Source organism: Zingiber officinale, chromosome 3A (genome assembly GCF_018446385.1).
Source record: "Zingiber officinale cultivar Zhangliang chromosome 3A, Zo_v1.1, whole genome shotgun sequence".
Taxonomy (NCBI): Eukaryota; Viridiplantae; Streptophyta; class Magnoliopsida; order Zingiberales; family Zingiberaceae; genus Zingiber; species Zingiber officinale.
The window spans coordinates 25,295,961-25,318,725 of record NC_055990.1 but is presented as its reverse complement, the minus strand read 5'-3'; the positions used below and the strand labels follow the sequence as shown (position 1 = coordinate 25,318,725).

Below are 22,765 nucleotides of genomic sequence, written 5' to 3'. Positions count from 1 at the left end.
AAAACTGTCCAGGTACATTCTTGTCGTGCAACATACTCCGACAAACTTCTGCAAGATGTCGGTTCTTTCTTTCTGCTACACCATTCTGTTGTGGTGTGTTGGCACATGTGTACTGATGGTATATTCGACTTTCTCTTAAGTATTGGGAGAACTCTCTTGAGCTATATTCTCCCCCGTTGTCTGTGCGTAGACAATAGATCTTTGTTCCCAATTCTCCTTCGACTGACTGTTTGAACTCTTTAAACTTGGAAAATGTATTAGATTTTTCTTTCATAAATAATATCTAGACATACCTTGAGAAGTCATCAATGAATGTCACCATGTACCGCATACCACTGATTGATGGTTGCTTAACGGGTCCGAATATATCAGAGTAGACTAACTCTAATGGTTCCTTTGCTTTAAACTTTGACTCTTGATATGGTAATTGGTGTGCTTTACCATATTGACATCCCGCACATACCGTGTATGTTCGTATGTCTAGTTGAGGAAGCCCCTTAAGCATTGACTTCTTCATCATCATGTTTAACTTGGAATAGTTAACACGACCTAATCTCATATGTCATATGTCTGATGTTTCACTTTTTCTTGTCTTGTCTATATATGCAGACTCTGCTGACATCACGTAGACCGACTCTAGTAGTTGCCCCTTCATTATCGGTGTTTCTGATATTTTGAGATTTTGATATACCTTTACATCTTCAAGACCAAATAGAACATAGTGACCTGATAATGTTAGTTGAGACACAGATAATAAAATTTTCTTCATTCCTGGGACATGATAGACATCTTGAAGTGACACTTGGTTAGAATTATATTGGGGTGTAATTATTGTCTTACCGATGTGAGCTATTGGTAACCTTGAGTTGTTGGTTGCCACCACCATACGAGCTCCCTTATATTCAGACAAGTTTTGTAGCTTTTCTTTATCCTGAGAGCCCGACACGCCCGCAGTATCCTGAGTCTGTCTCTGACTGACAGGCTCAACCCCAGTAGGCATCTCTGGCAAATCCAGAGATCCCAAGGTCCTCGTACGTGGCCGTCCAACACCACGTCTCGCAGCAATACGTGTAGATCTCCTCATATCTATTAAGTTATATCATATATATTACTACAAGTATAATAATCATAAAATACACATCATACCTAATTTTCTGTCTGGAGATGTTCCGTCGCTGTCCAGTCCCCAATTTGACCTCGAAATTCCGTACAAGAAAACCACCGGAAATCCATATAAATCCGAAACGGAAGTCCAAAACATATACATAATGGAAAATCTGTGCAATCCAAAATAACTACCCAGTTTGACTCGCAAACTTGGGCTAACCCAAAAATCCATAATACCAAAAGCAAGTATCATAACACACTCTGATACCAATATCAATAAATTAGTATCAGATAAATCTCGAAAATCCGTAACACGAAAATCAAACAAGTATCGCCAACTTGGCGCTCTGATACCAAATAAATTGGTATCAGGTTATCCCAAATATTCCAAAATACAAAAACAAAGGATCGTATAACTGTGCTCTGATACCAAATAAATTGTCACGCCCCGGAGGAGTCCCTGTCCGAAGAAATTTCGGCAGCATCTCCCCTGTACGGCGGATAATCTGAAACTTTCTACATCACCATATATCTCAGCCACATGCGGCTGGAATAATAACAATAATAAACAAACAATAACACAGACATCCACGCAGTTTATATCAATTTCAGCCTTTGGCTGACACAACCACGCAGTTAAATAGTAAACAAACTGAACAGTGATAAGCAGACTCAAAACCAACTCTACTCCACTACACTCATAAAACTCAAATCCGACGATAAAATCAACTCACCTCTTCTGCCATCCAGGCAGGCATGTAGTAAAACAAATCTGAATGAAAATCATCGACAGTGCAATATCCATAACACAAAAACCATAATCCAAGTGCATCAAACAGAACTAGTCTGATAAAGAAAACCAAAAGATAAACCACACGTCCTCGCGGTCTGTAGGGGACTAGCGACTGGAACTCCTCCGAACAGCATCAACCTGAAAATAGCAACGGAGGAGGGTGTGAGTCTAACACTCAACGGGTAACAACTAATATACATAGTAAGGAAATAACATCTAGCACTAATCATGCGTACAGTCTCCTAACGTAATAAAGGTAAATGCAAACTGAAATAAACAGGAGAATACTGTACTAACCAGGACCTGGTACAAGGATAAACTGAAATCCAAGTGCATCATGTGATTTGAGCAGCCTGAATCTATGATCCAATCATTTTTGTAGTTAATCTTGTCTGACATTATTGTAAAAGCTACTTCATTTTTCTCTGCAGCGAACAAGGCTTCAGCATCCCAGTCATCTTCACTATTCTCCTTAGGATTGGAGGTAGCAGTATTACTCTAAACAAACTTTTTCTTAGCCCAACAATCTTTTGCCATGTGACCCACCTTCCCACAGTTGTAACACTTGCCAATAAACTTTCTATTATTGACATGATTCTGTGGGGCTCTTCTTGGATGATGGCCTTCATTGCCTTGATAATTCTTTACTTTATCATCATCCTTTTTAGATCCATCACCAGCATGTCATTTGAAGCTGCCCTTACTTTTATTGGTGTAGAGCGCTTCCTCCTCACCCTTTAGCAAGACTTCTCCCATTTGCTTAGCCATAGCTTCTTGGCCTGCAAGTAAATTTTCAAACTCAAGAAGTGATGGTTGCGTTGGCCATCCTTGTATAGCAGCAACAAATCCTCGATATTCTGGTTTTAAACTATGGATAATTATTCTCTTTATCCTGGTTTCCCCAATAGGAGTTGCTGGATCTAATTCTGAAATTTCGCGACATATCGACTTTACCTTGTGAAAGTATTGGGCAATCATTTTGTCATGTTGTCCTATTGCTAGTAGCTCATTCTCCAGGAGTTGCAATCTTGCATCATTCTTCTTTGAAAAGAATGTAGCAAAAGGTATCTCATACTTCTTTTGGTGTTTTGGTATCTCGGATGTCCTCCAACATTTCTTCTTTAATTGTGATTTTTAAAGCAAACATTGCTTTACCTGCTTTGATCCTCCATTTTCGCAATATGCCATTAGCATCTTCTGCTGGTTGCATGACTTCACTACCACTAACAACCTCCCAAAGATCCTGACCTTGTAGGTAGGACTCCATACATGTTGTCCACGTGTTGTAGTTTTTGTTGTTGAGTTTCTTGACTCCTCCTACTACTTGAAGGTCGCCCATCGTGTCGAAAAGATTTTGATTATACCGAACAAGTTTAATTAACAACCTTGTACAATATAAACCTCCTTACGATTCAAGATAACTCCACCAAGAACAATCCTTGATCGTTCAGCTCTAATATCAATTGTCGATAAAAAAATTGGACTATAAACAAGTAAATAAATTACTTGTATTATATTCACACTTCAAAGACACTACAACACTTTTGAGAATCACTCACAATTTTAGAGAGGAAAGGAAAAGGAAGATGGAGAACAACTTTCAACTTGAAGACTCTATACTTTTATTTTTCGTTGGATGATGAACAAGTATGCAGGGGGAGTATTTATAGTACTCACCATACAAGATACATAATTGATCAGAAAACTGAATTCTATCTATCAAGAAATTCTATCCTTATCCATTGGATGAGAGAAATACTCTCAACCATACATTTTAATTTTTATCAATTAAATCTTATCCATTGAATGAGAAAAAATACTCCAATCTATATTTTTATTCTTATCCGTTAACGGATTAATATTGATCTTCAACACATTAACCATATAGCATAAGATGGATCATCTTTCTGAGATTGGGATGAAGTACCAAGTAAATCATGAACAAAAAGCAAAGGAAGAAATTCGAATTTTCAAAGTAAATAATTATCCCGATCAAGTTTAACGGATAAAGAGAGAATCATTCATGAATAGGAAAAGAAATATTTTGAGATGGAGGAGAGATCTCTATAGTTTTGAATAAGACATATCAAGCATTTTGTTTAAAACAAAGTTGACAAACACAATTTAGATGGTGCCCGTTGATAATGAAGATGGAAGCAGTTGCTGCTGTTGTTGAGTGCTGACAGTGGTTGAAATGGAAGAAATCTGTTGGGGAGATGCTAGACTTATTATTGCTGGAGGAGGGCAGTAATAAAGTTGTGGTTGTTGTTGTAGAAATCTGGTGCTTTTATGGTGTTGGAATTGAGGACAGGAGGAAGATGTCGGACCTGCTGTTGGCTGGAGGAAGGCCGGATTTAGTTTGCTGCTGCTGGCTAAGGGACAAACGTGAGGAGATAGTAGAAGACTTACTACTGCAATTCTTTAGCTGAAACTAACGAATAGTTGTTGGTGATTGCTGGTGACTAGAAAAAGAAGAGGAATATTATTCTAATTATCTTTATTGTCATCCGTGATAGACTCGGGGACTCTGGCGGAAGTAGATCTTTCTGCGCAGTGGCGCACCATGCGCATTACCGAAATCTCGCACGTAATCTGATCGATCATCCCAACCCGGAGCGACTTCTCCTTCTCCATTCGGACCTCTACTCAACTCTCAATGGAGATCACCGGAACAAGGTAACAAAATCAATCAATCAATCACCATTTCTTTCCCATTCTTCGATCGTTAATTAATGCAATCCAGGCCCTTTGTCGCATGCATTAATCACCGGAATGCTTAATTTTAATTAAATGGAAGCAACAGTAAATTTATTTATTAAAAATTGAGTTTGGCATGCAGTAATCTTTCTTTCCCCACCTCCACGTCAGAAATAGGGCCATTTTTGACAATCGGCCAACGCTGTTTATATTTATTGGCATTGAAGTGACACTTTATCATTCAATTCACCACCACAGACACAGTGATTGATAGAAGTGACAGAGCTATGCAGTTCGGTACTGCATGATATATAAAGAATGGCAGACTTGAAGCTCCTGGCTGATGGATACTTCTTAGTTCTTACCACTTGGGAGCTTTTGGGTTGGACGATGGCATGATGCATAAGCTACTTGGCCCTTCCTTCAACGCCAAAGCACCAACAATCTGTTGAACAAGTTTAGGTGAGAAATGCAGCGATGACGTGAATTTGAAGCTGATTAGTAACAGGAACGGATCTATATTAGGACATGAGGGGTCATGGTCCTCCAAAAGTTTTTTAATAACATAATTTTATAGATTTTTTTTTTCAAATTTTATTAATAAATTTTTTCAAAAATTACCCTAATTTAAAAGATATGTATAGTTGGTGTAATGGTAAGTTTTATTTTTATTTTAACACACCTCTTGAGTTCGAATTTTTGTAGGATTGAATTTAAGGGTCCGTTTGGTTTGTACATTTTTTATTTTTATTTTTTGAAAAACGTACATTTTTAAAAAATAGTTTTGGTTTGCATTTCCATGTTTGTTTTCTAAAAAAATAGATAGTATTTTATAGAAAAATAAAGAATGATGAAAAATCATTTTCTATTTTCTAGAAAACACACGTTTTCCAGAAAATGAAAATGGAACATGCGTAAACCAAACACACCCTAAGTTTTTTTCTCCTTTATTTTTCACATTTCAACTAAATATACATTATGCATTTTGAAAATTTGGAGAGGTCATTATTATATAATACATTTAATAAATATTTTCGTCACTTAATATACGATCCCCAAACTTAAAATCCTAGATCCGCCCCTGATTAATAGTCATAATTGTTGTGCCCATTGTACTTGCTCATTTTAGCTCAGCTTTTTGGATAAAATTAAAGGAGTTCCTTTTTATTATTATCGAAATAGTCAGGAGCTTATTTTTTTATTTATTATTAAAATATTATTTTATTCCATCTTAATATATTTTATTATTAAAAATATTTTTCCGAGCTACAGTGATCTTCAAATTGGATACACTAAATTTCTTCCGGTTGAACAAATTGGATGGATACACTAACTTTGTAGCAGAATTCGGTGGTCAAATAGTGCATGGCTTTCTTCCAAGCCGTCCCAGCTGTGGTATGCCTCTTTCACCAGATGATGCACGTAGGCCTCCAGATAGATAGATAGATATTCGAGCTTCAGTGATCTTCAGAGCTGTCGTGTTTAGGAGGAGAAGAAGAATGGTTAGTAATTCTCACCCTTTGATGCTTAGTTGCGGCAGGTCTTGGCATAATGGCATGAGCAATTGTTGCCTCCCACACCTTGTCTGACATCCCAACTCCCAGTATCTGATCCATGGAACCCTCCATGAATTAGTCATCGTAGTTTTTGGTACCGGCAATGAGGTAGAGCAGGGAGCCGTACGGCCTTGCGGAGTGAGCGAGGGTCGACGGTGAGTAACTTCATAAATTCTTGAACAATGTGGATTTTTCGATCCTCTCCAACTGCCACACTTGGTCGCAAAGAGCCGCCGGGCAGTGCTTCCTGTAGACTGTTTCATGGATTGTGATCGTGGTTAGTTAGTTAGTTGATTTGTAGATCAATATGATTTAGGGAAGTCTGTGTTCACGTACGTTCTCCTATGTGATTTATGCGCTCGCGGCCGGCCGCGAGGCCTGCTGTGCTCGTGGCTAGCCGGCCGTGCAGGGGAGGAGAGGGAGGTACAGGAGAGGTGAGAGAATGAATTGGAGACTACTGGTCTTGTTCGGCGTGCTTTGCTAGTGGGAGAAAATCGGCGGACAAGAACATCGGCGGCAGGGCCGGCTTTAGTAAGACTAGGACCTCAAATACTGATTATTTTTAATATATTAAATATATTACTTTAATAGAATGGAAAAGAATAGGATGATGACTGCACGTGATTAAAAATTTGTATTATCTCATTTTCCTGTCAAACCTTCCAATTTTGCAAATATCTCATCTCCAATTGATAGAGTCATAGAGGACTCTCCATAGGTCATCCGAGTTGATATATGATGGGATGTTTATCACATAAGATTGCGGGGTCGAAACTCAAGGTAGTCGGGGCGTAAATCCCCGGTCCCTGTGTAACTCACCCCACCTGTCACATGCTAGCTCAGGATGCTGTGATTTACCTCCCTCGTAATGACCTTGGGTCGGGTGCGACGGAGGCGCTGGGGGCGAACGATTTCGCCTTTTGCCACATAGGAGACTCTCTTTTTAATAGTTTAAACTTACTTTTAATTTTGTATATATTATTTTATAAGATCTAATATGTTATTCTTTCTTATCTCTCGATCCTAGCTTTTTCTCTTTCTCGTTATATTTCTCTTTTGATAATGTTTTCTTCTTTGATTGATAAAAATATATATTAAAATTTTTTTATTCATACATGTAAAATAAAATACTAATTTTTTTTAGTTTCTCTTTTCCAACTCTGGTTCATTGTGCTTCTATCACTCATTAAGATTGAGGAAAAGAAATCGCATCTAATACTGTTACGTTGAATTTGTTGGTGTTACTATCCTCCTTGCTTGATTAAGTTTAAATGATGATGGATTCATTCATATTATGTATGATCGAAATGAAGAATTTTATTATTTTTGAACAATAATCAGTTAAATACTTCTACCATTTCACTTTTTTAATAGATATTAAGTTTAACTTTTATTTATATGTATTTACAATCATAATTTTTTTTATTTTTCCTTTATCTCTATTCTATCATTTACAATTATTCTGGTTTAGGCGATGAAAAATATGATTTATTTTCTTTTTTGTTATGTGCCTAAAAAGACTCATTTAGTTCATGACAAATGATAGTGGTTGGTAACTTGGTTTAATCTCGTTGCGATCTTCATTTTTAAAAAATTGTATTGAGTTTTGTTATTTTATACATGTATTTTAAATTTATTTACTTTTTGTGGTTTGCGGATGATGATGAGTTGAGGACGGAAGCATATATTTTTTTTATTCTTGTCCCATTTTATTATTTTTATTTTATCAATTTTTTTTTTTTTGTAAGGATTGTTTTCTCTATCTTCATCTCCGTTGTTAGTCCCAAGTTTGAATGAAAAGGGTGCAAGAAATTTTTTTTTTTTTTAAACAAGGTCAAATGTCTATTTTTCCTCGCCTAGGGTCTCAAATAGGCTTAAGCCGACCCTGGTCGATGGAGGAGAGCACTGACGGAGGAGAGTATGCGGTGTGGTGCGGTGCGGTGCGGTGCGAGCATAGGAGGGATCTAGGGTGCCATTGTGAATTGAAAAATTAGGGTTAGGAGGGAGGGATTTAGATCCCTAAATTTAGCAATGAATTCATGATTCATCGTTGAATTAGGGACGAATTGAGGATTCGTCACTAATTGGATTCGTCGTTAAATTAGCGACGAATCCTCAATTGGTTGCTGAATCTAATATTCCAATCCACAATTTAATTTAAATTTAGTGATGAACTATAAATTCATCATAGATTTAGCGAAGAAATCTAACTTCGTCACAAATTTAGCGAAGAATTCATGATTAGACGAATAACACTATTCACTTTTGATTCAGCGACAAATAATAGTATTCATTGCTAGTGACAAATTGAGGATTCGTCACTGATTGTATTCATCACTAAATTAGCGACGAATCCTCAATTCGTTGTTGAATCTAATATTCCGATCCATAATTTAATTTAAATTTAGCGATGAATTATAAATTTGTCACAAATTTAGTGACAAAATCTGACTTCATTACAAATTTAGTGACGAATAATAAGTAGTCGTTAAATTTCCATAATTTGTCGTTCTAATTTGTGACCAATATCAAGTCGTCACAAATTAGTGACAAATTCATTTTTCATCGTACATTAGCGATGAAATTTGTGACAAATTGTTTTGTTACAAATTTTATGATAAAAATATTTTTGTTGCCAATTTTGTTACCGTTTTACGACCAAAGAGTTTTTCGTCACTAATTTTGTTATCGATTTGCAACAAATTAATTTTTCACTAAAATTCATCACAAATCAGGTTTTTTAGTGATTATAATATAGTATTATTAGTGTTAATAGAATTAAAGTATCTTATTATTATTAATAGTAGTTATAAAACATAGCTAATGCTACCAAATAGGAGTATTTTTTTTAAAATAAAACAGACTAAAGTAAAATGGGTCATGGTTTGATAATAAATAAAAAATATCATTTTGAAGGGTTTTTGATGATTAAAATAAAAAAAGGAACATCTTATTAATTGTTACCCTAATATTTTTATATATTTTTTGAGTTTGTTTTGATTGCTAAAATATCAATTTGAACTGAATAGACATCCTTATCTTTCCCAAGATGCTAGTACATTTATTTTATATATACATGATTTGCAAGGGAATCTCAAGTGCAATATACAAGTTAAATGGGGACTCCACCAGATGTACCTCTCCATCTCTTATGAATTCTTTCTTTAAATTAAAGGCAAAGAAGGCTCTCCCTTGTCTTGTGGTCTCCCTTAACAAAGTCCAAGAATATTAAAATTATTATTTATTAATCATATCATATCCCTTCAAAAGTAATATTAAAGAATTATATATATCATTGGTATAGTACTTTTACTTCAGATGCATCTCCCTTGAGATGAGGATGCATGATCACTTGCTTTGTAAAGTGAGATCTTTTATGCTTCTCCTTTTGTTGGTTTTCTATGTGGATTTGGATGCTCTTTAATTTACACACTTTACCTACCTTCTCTGTGAGGTGGCAAAGGAAGCATATATGGCATGGCATGGCATGTGTAGCGAGCGACATGGAAGAACTATTTATCATCTACCCTTTTGGGAGGGTGAGGAAGAGAGAGTTGAACAAATCGCGTCTGTTTCACCTTTATTTACCTCACCAAGGAAGGCAAGCAAGAAAGAAGTGGAATCGGTTAGCCACTCCTTTTTGGTAAGAAAGAACCCCATCGAAAATCTAGACGAAGACAATAAAAAGATCAAAATGGACTTACAAAGACGAGAAATTGTCACTCCTCTTTCTCCCCAATACTAATTTGTCTTTGTTTATGTCTAACTGGATGACTAAGTCAATACTTGATTTTTTTTTAAAGACATAATGAATTGATAATTAGTTTCAAAATAAATATATTTAAGTATTAAATTAGATGATGTGGGATGGAGTGGATGAACCCTAGTTTGTCAAAGTTTAAAGTAAGACTAATGATTAAAAAGTGAGCCGGCTTCATGGCCTTTTGCATGCTTTTATAATTTATAGCATGTTTCTTTTCTGTATTTTTTTCCCCTCCTGATTGTAAGATGTTTCCAAATTTCATCGGCAAGAAATGAAAAAAAAATCCCCAAACAACATGATAGTAAGGGCGAAATGGTATCTATTAGGGTCGATTTGCAACTAAAGGGTGGTGAATAACTCGTTGCATTTCCTTAGCTTACTTCGTGATGATGATATGTAGCGGATATAACTCGAAACAACACTTACGACGCTAATACAAAGATTTACTTGGTATCCACATAAAAAAATGTGACTAATCTAAGGATTCACACACGACACACTCTCCACTATGAAAAACACTCATTTTCAGTAACTACCGGAGTGGAGAAACCTCGTACAATACTCACACAACAAGATACAATTCACACAAGAAAAAAATACAAGAATATAAAGTAAAAACCTCTTCTTTCTTGATCTTGTTGATGTAGATCGCCTATTGAACCTTGGAAGTACAACAACACTTGTTCCCAAAAGCTTCCAAGAACTAACTGATAGTGTCGGAGAAGATCGCGTGCTTGAAGAAGACTCGAACAGAAGAACTCTACGGAGAAGAAAGTTCGCCATGGCTTTATACTCGACACTTCTAGGGCTCCCAATTGATTATGCTTACTCTCTATTGATTGTTACGTCACATCCACGCAATCACAGTCACCCATCGCTCGCTACCTGCACAACGATTATATTCCAATCGATTGGGGAGGCTTTAATTGATCAGTCAATCGATTTAGAGCACCTCTGTGCTCTCGTTGGAAAAGCCTAAATCGAATGACCGATCGATTCAGCTTTCTCGCGTTCGCGCGAGAAATCTAGCCCCAATCAAATGGCTGATCGATTGGCGGTGCCCAATTGATCGACTAATCGATTGGGGAGGCTTCTGTGCTCGCGATTCAGGCTCCCAATCGATCACCGAATCTATGGGGCTGCTATTTATCGCAGCACTCTCCCAATCGATCGGCTGATCGATTGGCTAATCGATTGACCACCCTTGACTTACATAACACAAGCTCAAGGGTTCCCAAATCCAACATCCAGTCCACCGTGACCTGTTGGAACTCCTTATGCCTAGCATCCGGTCAACCTTTACCTGTTGGGACTTCTTCACCAAGTGTTCAGTCAATCTTTTGACCCACTTAGACTTTTCTTCTTGTGCCAAGTGTCCAGTCAACCTCGACCCACTTAGACTTACCGTCTCATGCCAAGTGCCCGATCCTCCATGACCCACTTGGAATTCCTTCCACCAGATGTCTGGTGACCCTTGACTCATCTGGATTTCCTTGTGTCAAGTATCCGATCACTACTTTGACTTACTTAGACTTCTCAACACTAGGTGCCCGGTCAACCTTGACCCACCTGGATTTCCACGTGTCTGACTTCACTCATCAAGTTTTTCCATCTGCCTATCTTCACTCACTAGGACTTTTCATCTGTCTGACTTCACTCACCAAGACTTTCACCTAACTTCACTCACTTGAATTTTCAACTGTCTGGCTTCACTTATCAGGACTTTCAACTGCTCGGCTCCACTCACCAGAACTTTCACCTAGCTTCACTCACTAGGATTTTCACCTGACTTCATTCACTAGGATTTTCCCACAGCTCGGTTTCACTCACCAAGACTTTCACTTGCCTGGTTTCACTTACCAGGACTTTCACGTAGTTTCATTCACTAGGGTTTTCACCTGGCTTCACTTACCAAGATTTTCACCTACATTCACTCACCAGGATTCTCACATGTTCGACTTTACTCATCGGGACTTTCACCACTAAGTATCCGGTCAACACTGACTCACTTGAATTTTCCTTTCTGCCAACATTCCTGTTGGACTTGCCTTTATCTAACTTCCAGTTAGGACTTTCCCAGTCAAGTAACCGATTAGCCTTGACATATTTGACTCTTTCATATCAAACTGATCAAAACTTGACCAAAGGGGAATTGCAACAATAATCTCCCCAATCAGACGATTGCACCTGCAATCTACATATATTGTCAAATATCAAAACTCACACATCAAGATTTAAACTTGAGCCAACTCAAATTTAGTCAACTTGGTCAACATGACCTAACAGATATTACACGAACAACATGAGACTCAAGCCCTCCTTATTGTAAGATATTTCCAAATTCCATCGGCAAGAAAGGAAAAAAAAATCCCCAAACATCATAACAGAAAGGGCGAAATGGTATCAACCAAGAGGTTACAGTTCTATCTTCTACGGGAGCAAGCTTTGACGTCGAATTTGATAGAAAAAGTATGCTTAACAACGATCAGTCGAAATACTCACGTGCGGAAAAAACTTAGGAGTTTGCCTTCTAAACAGAGTACTCGATTGATTCGGTGGTAGATGACTTTATGAGGATGGTGCGATTAGGAGATCGATTGTCGACGTATTACTATTATGTGTCCGGATGTACCTGATGAGCAACTTAGGAAGAGCCGCCCATCTTCAAGAATTATAAAGGTGAAGTCTGGATATATACCTATATACCTGGATTATATATAAAAAAACAATCATATTTTTCCAAATGCAAGGAAAAGGAATAGTAGGAAGATGCCTTCTTGAATAGTTAATTTCAAGCTAAGCCAATAATCTTTTATTTTCCTAGCCAAAATATCATCCTAATGACATTTTCGGATGAAAAATAAGAGGAGTGTTATTTAAATAATAATAATATTATTATTTTATAAAATATTGTTATAGAATCTTGTAATTAACTACTTTTATTTAAATTTTAAAAAATAATTTACCCCATCTAAAAATAATTGTATAATTTAGGATGGTCTATATATATATATATATATATATATATATATATATATATATATATATAGACCATCCTAAATTATAATGGGGTGCTAATGTTGGGGGTATTAATGTGCAATGCAATTATAGTAGTAGTTAGAGATACATTTAAAAAATAATATAAATATTATGGTAGCATTATTAAGTTGTATTATATCATTTGTGTGTCTTATTTATTAATAGTATGTTGATAAAATTATAAATTATGTCTTAAAAAAGTTTTGTCATTTGTGCTATTTTTTATAAAAAAATAGTTTATTTTATTATAATTTACCTTAACACTAATTGAGGTATTATTAAAAAATGAATATTTATTCTTAGAAATGATAATGAAAAGTATGCCTCTACAAATGCTTCCCTTAGGATGAACTATAATGCAATCACAATTTACTATATTTAAATTGTAATATATTATTAATATTATCAAATTTTAGTATCAATTATATTTAGGAAAAATAAAAAAAATACTGTTTTATTTTTTTTTATCATCAAAAGATATTCTATGTTAAAAAAAATGAAAGGGCATCTATTCTTTTTTTTTTATTGCTAAAATACCCTCATATATTTACATTATTAGAGCACCTTTTGCTAAAATTATTCCATGTTAAAGCAACTTTAATTAGCAACTTTAGTATTTAAATATTTTTGGTCAGTTGTTATGTTTTTATCAAAATTATTCTAATTTTGGCTAAAATAATTTTAAATCTTTTTTTATCAAACTAAAATAGTTTTAATTGATATTTGAGGAGTGTTTAAGTTTTGACCAAAAAATTAGTTAGAGTAAATTTGACTATATTATAGTAATTTTGTATTTTTAAAAATAGAAACGAGTAAGATGAGTGGGTTTTTGACATATTTTTTAATAAGAAAAATGCTTTTCATGATAATTAAAATAATGGTTCTTTTTTATTTATTTATTTATAGCACTTAGCACAGCAGATAAGAGAACAAAGTTCGAATCTTCCATTTCAAGGATTAATTAGGCGAACTTTACACATTTGAATTATAAAATAATAATAAATAAATAAATAAACTGACTTTTTTTATTATCGGCAATTGATAAAAGGGGCAATTAAAATTACGAAATTCTAAGTATTTATTTTTGTTTTACCTTTCACAGTAACTATTATAATATTATAATTATGAATATCTGAATGATAATCTAGATGTATTATTGTTGCACTGCCCAGTATCCTTTAGGTTTATGTATCATATTAGTATTGAATTTTAAAAATCAACATAAATTTGATACGGTATAAATCATAAAATTAATAATGTTAATTTTTGAAATGTAAAGTTACAATAATATTATTTTTTAAAATTCAAGCTACCTATTAATATTGTTACTTTTTAAAGTAGCATGTGATTGCTGAGAGAGGCAAAATATGTTCGTAATTAAAAAAAAAAAAAATTAAATAGGCTTTTTATAAATTTCTAAATTTTAAATGCGTAATTTGGTCGCTTGTCGGAGGTAGAGCATTTATGGAGTGTATCTAATAAATTTAACTGATTTGAAAAGGTTAAAAAAGAGCAAACATCAAAAAGTAACTTTTACTAATTTTTCATCTGTGGAAAAGCTTTTGTACTTTTCTGCATTTTAATTATGTTTTAGGATACTTTTTTTAGGTACCCTATCAAATATCTCTCTAGCGCTATATAAAGAATGGAGCCTTTTTGTTGCTTCCCCCCCTTTTTTACTTTATTTATATGAACAATCCCTCTCCCATTTCCACTGCCATCCCCAAATCCCACCCCATCGCCATGGCGGAGGAAGAGGCCGCGCCGCCACAACCACCGCCAAGTTTCAAGCTTTTCGGCACGGTGATCGGGAAGAGGGACAGAGAAGTCAAGCGGCAGCTGGAGGAGGAGGAGGCGGAAGAGGAGGAGGAGGAGGAGGAAGCGGAGGAGGAAGAGGAGGGGGCGCATCCAGCGACCGGGGCGGCGGCGGCGGCGGCGTCCAGGGGGGAGGCGCTGCCGTGTCCGCGGTGCAAGAGCCGGGAGACCAAGTTCTGCTACTTCAACAACTACAACGTGAACCAGCCGCGGCACTTCTGCAAGGCCTGCCACCGCTACTGGACCGCCGGCGGCGCCCTCCGCAACGTCCCCGTCGGGGCCGGCCGCCGCAGGGGCCGCCCCGTCCACCGCCCCTCCGCCGCCGCAGCCGCCTCCGCCCCCGGGTGCGTCGGATCCGCCGCCCAGAGTTGGATGCTGCGGCCCGGCGCGCCGCCGAGGCTCGATCGCGGGATCGGCGGCGGCGCGCTCCGTTGACTTGTACTTTTAGGGATCTGGTATCTAGTCGTGTTTGTGTTCGTGGCCCAAATCGTAAAGTTCTCCTCCTCCTCCTGTTGCCCATCCAAATTTATTCTGTTTTAGTGGGGAATTAAATTTCTTTCCTAGTTCAGTAATTAAGATCTCTTTTTCATCAACTAAAACAAATTATTTACTCTCGAAACCAATCATACAATAATAAAACTGCATTAATTTTAAAGTTTATCTCATTTGAGATGCATTTAGTGGCACTTTAAGTCAAGCTTAGTTGGAGGATTCCTTTCCATTGCCAACTAGAAAGATGCTTGAGAAGGTGCATTGCCATTTCATAACTATTATTAGCCCTTGATATCTAACAAAAAATACAAATTAATTTAACAATATCAATGAAAAAAGTTCATTGAATTTACTTAGATTTAGATTGTTGAATGTTTGATGACGATGATAATAATGACGATGACGATACAATTGGAACATGAAAACTTTGTTTATGGATTTAAATATGGATGTAGGATGTAATGGGGGAACACGGAATTCAATTTAATGGTGAGGAAAAGGAGATCCATCTAAAAAAGAATCATTCAATGTGTCGCTTCCTTTTGTTGTCCATGTCCATATCCATATCCATATGAAGGTCATTTTCTAGGTATGGGTGATGGGTCTCCACGGTTTCATTCAAATTGAAAGAAAATTATTTTAATTATAATAATTATTTTATTATAATTTGGAAATTTTTATTAGTTATTTTTTTAAAGTTAGATAAGTTGAATTGATTAGCATTTAAATTTACTATACAAATATATTGATATACTTCATTAATACCACTGAAAGTGGTTTTAAAAAGTTAGTATTTGTAAATAGAATTAAGTAGTTGGTTTTACATTGATTTATATTCTATCTAAAAGGATTAAGCCCATATTAGTGGGCTTAAATCTCTGTAATATGGGTTTACATTTGATTAACATAATTAATTATTATTAAGAGAACTAAATTCTAATTAAGTGATCTAATGTTTTATGTAGGAAGGTAGGTTTAATATATTAGATATGGATTCAAATCCGTTAACTCAATTCATTAATATTAATGAGGTATTAATGATGAATGGACTTTTATGTGGATAATCCCTATAGGATGGATCAAGGTATTATTTGGACATCTTGAATATTTGATTCAATTGAGCTTCTTCATCTTCCTCCTATCTTCCCCATTGAGAAGGATTATGGATTACTGTCTATTCTTATAGAAGATCATTCTGCGCTCATAGAAACTCAGGCAACAAGTAAGAAATACAATGGTATTTTCTATGGACTCGGGTCCGCATTTGATTTGTTGTTGTATATTTTCAATATTACCTTAAAGATAGATAATAGACATTTACTTAGAACGCTTGAATCTTTTAGGGCAAAACAAATCCCTTAGTGTACTTGCAGTTGAATTGACAATCCTTTGGATCAAACAACCACAAATGTCTGTTTAGTTGGACGGAAGAGCAGAATTTAGATCGGTCACGCTTGAAGATATAAATGGTCACCATCACGCACCACACGAATATCATCGATTTCTGCATTCTCTCCATTCACCACTTTTGTAGGATGATGCCCTACAAACTTCTCCCCTGCAATTAAGATTGTTATATCAGTCTTTTTTTATTTATTTTTGATTCGATATACAATTGATTGGATCGATGTTGCAAGTGAAAGGAAGGAAGGAAGGAATGCTTACCACCAATTCTGAGGAGTTCCTCCAAAGTGGTTGGTAACTGTATCATCTTTGCCATCAGATGCCTTTCTAGATTTGTCTTCTGAAAGCCCATGTGGATTGTCACCCTTTTGCAAACAAGTTCTTCTTCCTCGCCTCTATCGAACCATTGTTTAATGATTTCTCGATCATTCAGTTGTATTGTTGGGTGTAGTTTTTCTTGTAGCCTCAACTTCTGTAACATGCGAACGTTATGAAAGACGATCTATTGGATAGATAGTTAAATTGTTATAATGTATTCACCTGAAAGAGATTGCTGATGATGATGTTTGCGTCCGGTTTTCTTTCTCGCATGGCGTTCAAGAGTTTGGCCTTGTTCAGCCTGAGAATTTGTGTGAGTTGAGTGGTTCTCACGGTGAACGGCTGAGGCATGTGGCATAGAACTCCTGTCTCTCCAAACATTTCCTCAGCAGCTACCTTCGCAAGGGCCTGACAGAATTCTAAGATCGATCAATCCCCTTCTCCATTATTATGCTTAATATATAAGAACTTTAGTGTGGAGTTCCATCAACTCTAATATAATACACAATTTGAGATCATGATCCTACGTAAAATCGATTCGGGATATTGAAATCGGATCGGTAGGATATAGGGCCACAAGATGACCAATTTAGAGGCCAACAAGATAATTTCAATAAAAAAAAATGGGTAAAATCGTTGTAACATAGGATTGTACCGATACTACTTTGATTTTACCAATCTCACCGATTTTGCTTTGATCCCATAGCAAAAAATGATTCCAAATGATTGAGGAGCAATTTGCTAATTCTGGATCGTACAATCCTATGATTTGGATCGTAATTCTACAAACTATGGTGGGGATTACGCCCCCCTTCTCTGCCAACCTGTCTCAGAGTCAACATGGAGAAGATACCTTTAGAATAATGACTGACCACCATTTGAGATCGTGATCCTATGTAAGATTGATTCGAGACTAGGATTGGAATCGGATCGGTAGGATATAGGGCCACAAGATGACCAGTTTAAAAGCCAACAAGACAATTTCAATAAAAAAAATAAGTAGAATCGTTGTAACACAGGATTGTACCGATCCTACTCTAATTTTACCGATCTCACCGATTCTACTCTGATCTCATAGCAAAAAACGATTCCAAATGATCGAGGAGCAATTTGATAATTCTGGATCAGGCAATCTTATGATTTAGATCGCAATTCTACAAACTATTGTGGGGACTACACCCCCCCTTCTCCGTCAACCCGTCCCAGAGTCAATATAGAGGAAATAAATCACAGGTGTCTACTAGCCTTTGAAATAATGACCAGTCACAATTTGAGATCGTGATCCTATGTAAGGTTGATTCGGGACTAGGATTGAAATCGGATCGATAGGAAATAGGGCCATAAGATGATCAATTTAAAGGTCAACAAGACAATTTCAATAAAAAAAAAAAAGTAGAATCGTTGTAACACAGGATTGTACCGATCCTACTCTGATTTTACCGATCTCACTGATTCTGCTCTGATCTCATAGCAAAAAATGATTCCAAATGATCGAGGAGCAATTTGATAATTCTAGATCATACAATCCTCCGATCTAGATCGCAATTCAAAATCAACATAAAGGAGATAAATCGTAGGTGTCTACTAGCCTTTGGAATAGTGACTGACCATAATTTGATATCATGATCCTATATATGATCGATTCGGGACCAAGATTGGAATCGGATCGGTAGAATATAGGGCCACAAGGTGATCAATTTAAAGGCCAACAAGATAATTTCAATAAAAAAAATAAATAGAATCGTTATAACATAGGATTGTATCGATCCTATTCTATTCTGATTGTACCGATCTCACCAATTCTACTATGATCCCATAATAAAAAAATGATTCTAAATAATGAGAAGCAATTTGGTACTTCTTGATTGCACAATCCTCCGATCTGGATCGTAATTCTACATACTAAGTGGGGACTATACTCACTCACTTTTTCGTTCCCATCCACGCACGTTCGCAGTTCCTGCAGCCAAAATTCAACAAAAGGTGAGCTCCAACTATATGCCGTATGACAACAAACTCAAAGCTGCAGTTAACCAAAAAAAAAATAATATTAACCACTTCGCCAGATACGATTATATAAAGATCAGTCGAGGCTTCGTTCTCCAGAATCACATCTTCCTTTGGGGGCACGTACTCAGCTTGCATTTCCGTGACCTATTTATATATTATTAGCATGCATCGATCATCTATATATCTATATATATATGGAAGTCGTTTCAGGGCTCGACGATTACCAGCTGAAAGATGAGATTGAAGGAGACGCCTTGGAAAAGGTATGCTCTTTGAACGAGGGGCAAGAACAGGTACTCAGCTATGCTGGATCGAATGGCTTTTGGGAGGCAATTGAGTGCTCCTTGTTGTTTCAGCTCCTCGGTTTTGAATCTGAGGCATATGTGAGATAGCATTTGCTGCTTTATGTGCTTGGGCAACTTGTTTCTCGTTGCGAATTCGGAAGCATCTTGGATTGTGTTTCTCTGTGAAATCAGCCAATTACTAAGCAATTAGTAGTAGTAGTAGTTGAATTCTAATATATATGGATGCTAAGAACAGAGCAGAGCAGAGCTCTTACGAAGTTCTTGGTGCGACTGGTCCAATTGACCACGAGATTGGTCATGTTTCCGATGAGGTACGCCGTCAGGCCGAGGTTGAAGAACATGTAGCAAATAGCGAAGAGCATTTCTCTCGGGTTTTGAGCATGGAAGTCGCCGTAGCCAGTGGTCGAGAGTGTTGTGATGGAGAAGTAGATCGACGTCACGTATCTGAACCACACTGTATCTTGCTTGAAGCTTGGAATGGCCGCGCCGATCCACGTTGCCGTTGGCTGAGGGTACCGGTCGGCGATCATGTAGCTGAAGCATCCTGAAAAGTGCACTGCGAAGATAGTCACCTGGAGCAGATGGTTAGTGACCGACTGTTCTAACTATATATATATATATATTAAAGCCTTCATTCATTCACATGAAATCGAAGCTTACAGAGAATAGCTTTGTGCACCGCGTCCAGAAGTAATTGAACCGAAGATCCTTCTCCAGCCTGAGGATTAATTAAGCAAACGAATATGATCCTATTCTAAACTGTTGGAGAAGAATTAACATATACAGTAGAGACCTCGCAAACAGAGAGCTGACGCGGTGCAGTCGCCACAGTCTGAGCATGCTCAGAAGCTTGAAGCTGAGACTGTTGCCATTCGTATTGAAGGAGAAGCTGATGATTTGAAAAGGAAATGTCGAGCACACGTCGCAGACGAACCACGTCGACAAATACCTGCAAAATCCAAGTCCTTGAAGCTTCGCACGATCGGAGCTAGTAGCCAGTAGCTAAACTAATTGATTGTACGTACCTGGATGCTATTCTCTTCGGGTCGTCGACAAGAAGGTAGGATTTGCGATCGACAAAGGCGACAAAGAAGGTGAGCATGATGTCGACGGCGAAAAAGCTGTCGACGATGCTATCCACGACGCAGATTGTTCTCGGCAAGTAGCGGAGGAATGCGAACTCAAAGGGGCAGATCCAGGCCGAGTAGAGAACCAGGAATATCAGGAACAGCTCCCACAGCCTGTAAAGTGTTCGTGAATTTGACTAGCTCAGACAAGGAATAATTAAGGACGCTAGGTGCATGCGTACCTGTAACGCGGATCGTATGGCGAAATCATGCGCTTCCTCAGCTTGATCGAGTCGCTTATCGACGCTCCGAGCGACGGCAGAAGGTCATCGTATAGGATGCACTTTTGGTTTCCGCTCAGCAATGTGAAGCCGTCGGCGCACAAGCGGCGGAAGCAGCTCATGGAAGACGATGGCATGGTCGCTTGGCAATGGCAGGCAGGCAGGCAACGCAAAGAGAGGCCTTTATAAAAAAACTGAGAAAAAAAGGCCTTTATAAAGTGAGGCCATTAGCATGTGAAATTACTGTTTACCACTTTAAGACGGATCGATCGATCGATCGATGCTGCATCAAAATCTCGTATTAGAACTATAGTGCATTATCACATCTGTCGTGCCTTGATCATTCAAGTTTGTGACGTGGTGCAAATTTAGTAACTTGTGTAGGTACAATTGCTGATGATCGCTGTCTTGCAAGTTGATGTACTGTGAGGGCATTGTAGCTCAATAAAAACCATGTGAGGTGGTCTTTAGGGAGTCGTATAATAATTTGGGTGGCAAAGCTCATGGTGGTGGGTTCCATAAATTTTGATTGATTGAGGAAAGGTCCCAGAAAATTATAGAGGAGGGGGCTTGTTATGAGTGTCTACAACTCCATCCACATTTGTCTGTTTGATTCTTCAACTTCTGACCTCCATCACTAGTATAATTATACTATTGTGGTCCTCTCGATCGAACTGACTAGCTCTTCTGCAATTTCAACATCTCTACAACGTGATTCTTTGCCCTTGCTTTCAGTTGGCTAACTGCCATGTTCTCCACCTTTGATGACAAGGAAGGTGCTTGATTGCTGAGTCTCGAGTGCTGTGTGGTCTAACATTGTATGTTCGTGCAGTAGCTTGCGAGTGAATATACCAATGTGAGAAGATTTAGCACACAAGAAATCATGTTCTGGTGCCAGTAGTGTGCACGCGTCCTACAATTAACTTGGTGTACAGATTGTGTTTGTAGTGGAATCAGATGCAGTTTCTTGGCGAGAATTGCTTCGTGCCAGTTTCTCGGTGCCGATCGGATTAGATAAACTTGGATCTGTCAACCTGTTCCGAATCCAAAAATATTGATTCCTTGCCTATTCCGACTCACTTTGCAATTATAGATAGATAGATAGATAAATAAATAGATAGATAGATAGATATAGATATACAATAGTTCCGTGTGGATGTTTTTGGTCAAACAGAATCATTATTGCTTGTAAACTATGCTCATTTGCAGCAGCAAGCACAGTGTTGTTGGGCTCATATTCAGTACTGGCACATTGCACAGTGCAATTCCGTTTTCGAGCAGACCAGTTCGAGGATGGTCTTGCTTGAATGGCACACCTCTTTGTCAGGTGAAGCAGTGCAGAACAAGATTTCTGTCGATCTATCAACTGAGAATTGTGTTTAGAAACTAATCAAATAATTTGGCAGCGTAACACAAAGTACGTCGTTAGTGACAGATTCAGCGTAGGAATCTTCGACTCATGTGGCTTAACTAATTGCTGGCTTCCTTTTTGCGAGGTCATGCACTACGTGTGTCGGCAGGTGGTTCCGACTGAACTCGCTGAGTGCATTGTAGGCTCAATGAAAACCATGTGATGTGATCCTTATAAGCGAGTTGATGCGATGGCTTAATGTGGTGTACTAATTTCGGTGGCAAACCTCATGGCGTGTTCCATGAATTTTGATTGATGGTGAGCAAGAACAAGAACATGGAACGGACACTACCAATGGAGGTCCCAAAAGCTTGTAGAGTAGTAGTATCTTGACTTACATGCATGTCTGGAGTCATGTTGCACATTGTGGTCCTCTTGAGTAACTCAACTAGTGCGGCGGCGTGATTCTTTGCCCATCCAATTATGCAATCTGTGTTGGATAAGCTAATAATCTCAGGAAGAGTTGTTTGGAAAGCTGGACTGTCAGTCGTGTCTGTACATCAATTTAGTTCAGCACAATTTAGATTCTAGATTTACCTCCCTTACATATCCACATATGAGAGAGTCTTTTCCATGCATATATTCATAATATTAATGCATATGATACAATATAAACTAATAATAAAACTATGAGAATTGAGACTAAAAATATCATATACAATACAATCTTTTTCGTCCACCTCTTAATATTTCCATTCAAATTCTCG

The 22,765-nt window shown here is 37.4% G+C and overlaps 2 protein-coding genes across 3 annotated transcripts; one reads left to right on the top strand and one right to left on the bottom strand.

The window, feature by feature from the left end:
* Nucleotides 1–14,623: 14,623 nt before the first annotated feature.
* On the top strand, nucleotides 14,624–15,342 carry LOC122053618 (dof zinc finger protein 5-like). Its single transcript, XM_042615633.1, has one exon. The coding sequence runs from the start codon at nucleotides 14,645–14,647 to the stop codon at nucleotides 15,203–15,205; it is 561 nt and encodes a 186-aa protein (XP_042471567.1). The 5' UTR covers nucleotides 14,624–14,644; the 3' UTR covers nucleotides 15,206–15,342.
* A 1,183-nt stretch (nucleotides 15,343–16,525) lies between these two features.
* Nucleotides 16,526–20,833, bottom strand: LOC122051490 (potassium channel KAT3-like). 2 transcript variants are annotated; one of them, XM_042612653.1, is made up of 11 exons: nucleotides 20,609–20,833; nucleotides 20,325–20,540; nucleotides 20,093–20,248; nucleotides 19,960–20,017; nucleotides 19,554–19,871; nucleotides 19,219–19,458; nucleotides 19,055–19,138; nucleotides 18,912–18,944; nucleotides 17,207–17,392; nucleotides 16,928–17,138; nucleotides 16,526–16,820 (listed from the first exon to the last, which is right to left on the bottom strand). In XM_042612653.1, exons 1-11 carry the CDS (start codon nucleotides 20,782–20,784, stop codon nucleotides 16,711–16,713), a joined length of 1,788 nt encoding a protein of 595 aa, XP_042468587.1. In that variant the 5' UTR covers nucleotides 20,785–20,833; the 3' UTR covers nucleotides 16,526–16,710. The 2 variants fall into 2 exon arrangements, with proteins under 2 accessions (XP_042468587.1, XP_042468586.1); XM_042612652.1 differs by having other exon boundaries at nucleotides 19,040–19,138; nucleotides 20,609–20,832.
* Between the last annotated feature and the right edge of the window lie 1,932 nt (nucleotides 20,834–22,765).

What these genes read in the sequence shown, in the direction of transcription:
- LOC122053618 (XM_042615633.1), top strand. Translation starts at nt 14,645, where the DNA reads ATGAACAATCCCTCTCCCATTTCCACTGCCATCCCCAAATCCCACCCC.
- LOC122051490 (XM_042612652.1), bottom strand. Translation starts at nt 20,784, where the DNA reads ATGCCATCGTCTTCCATGAGCTGCTTCCGCCGCTTGTGCGCCGACGGC. An exon ending in CCGAAGAGAATAGCATCCAG is followed by an intron (nt 20,249 to 20,324) that starts GTACGTACAATC and finishes TGGATTTTGCAG; the next exon opens with GTATTTGTCGACGTGGTTCG. An exon ending in GGTGCACAAAGCTATTCTCT is followed by an intron (nt 19,872 to 19,959) that starts GTAAGCTTCGAT and finishes CATCTGCTCCAG; the next exon opens with GTGACTATCTTCGCAGTGCA.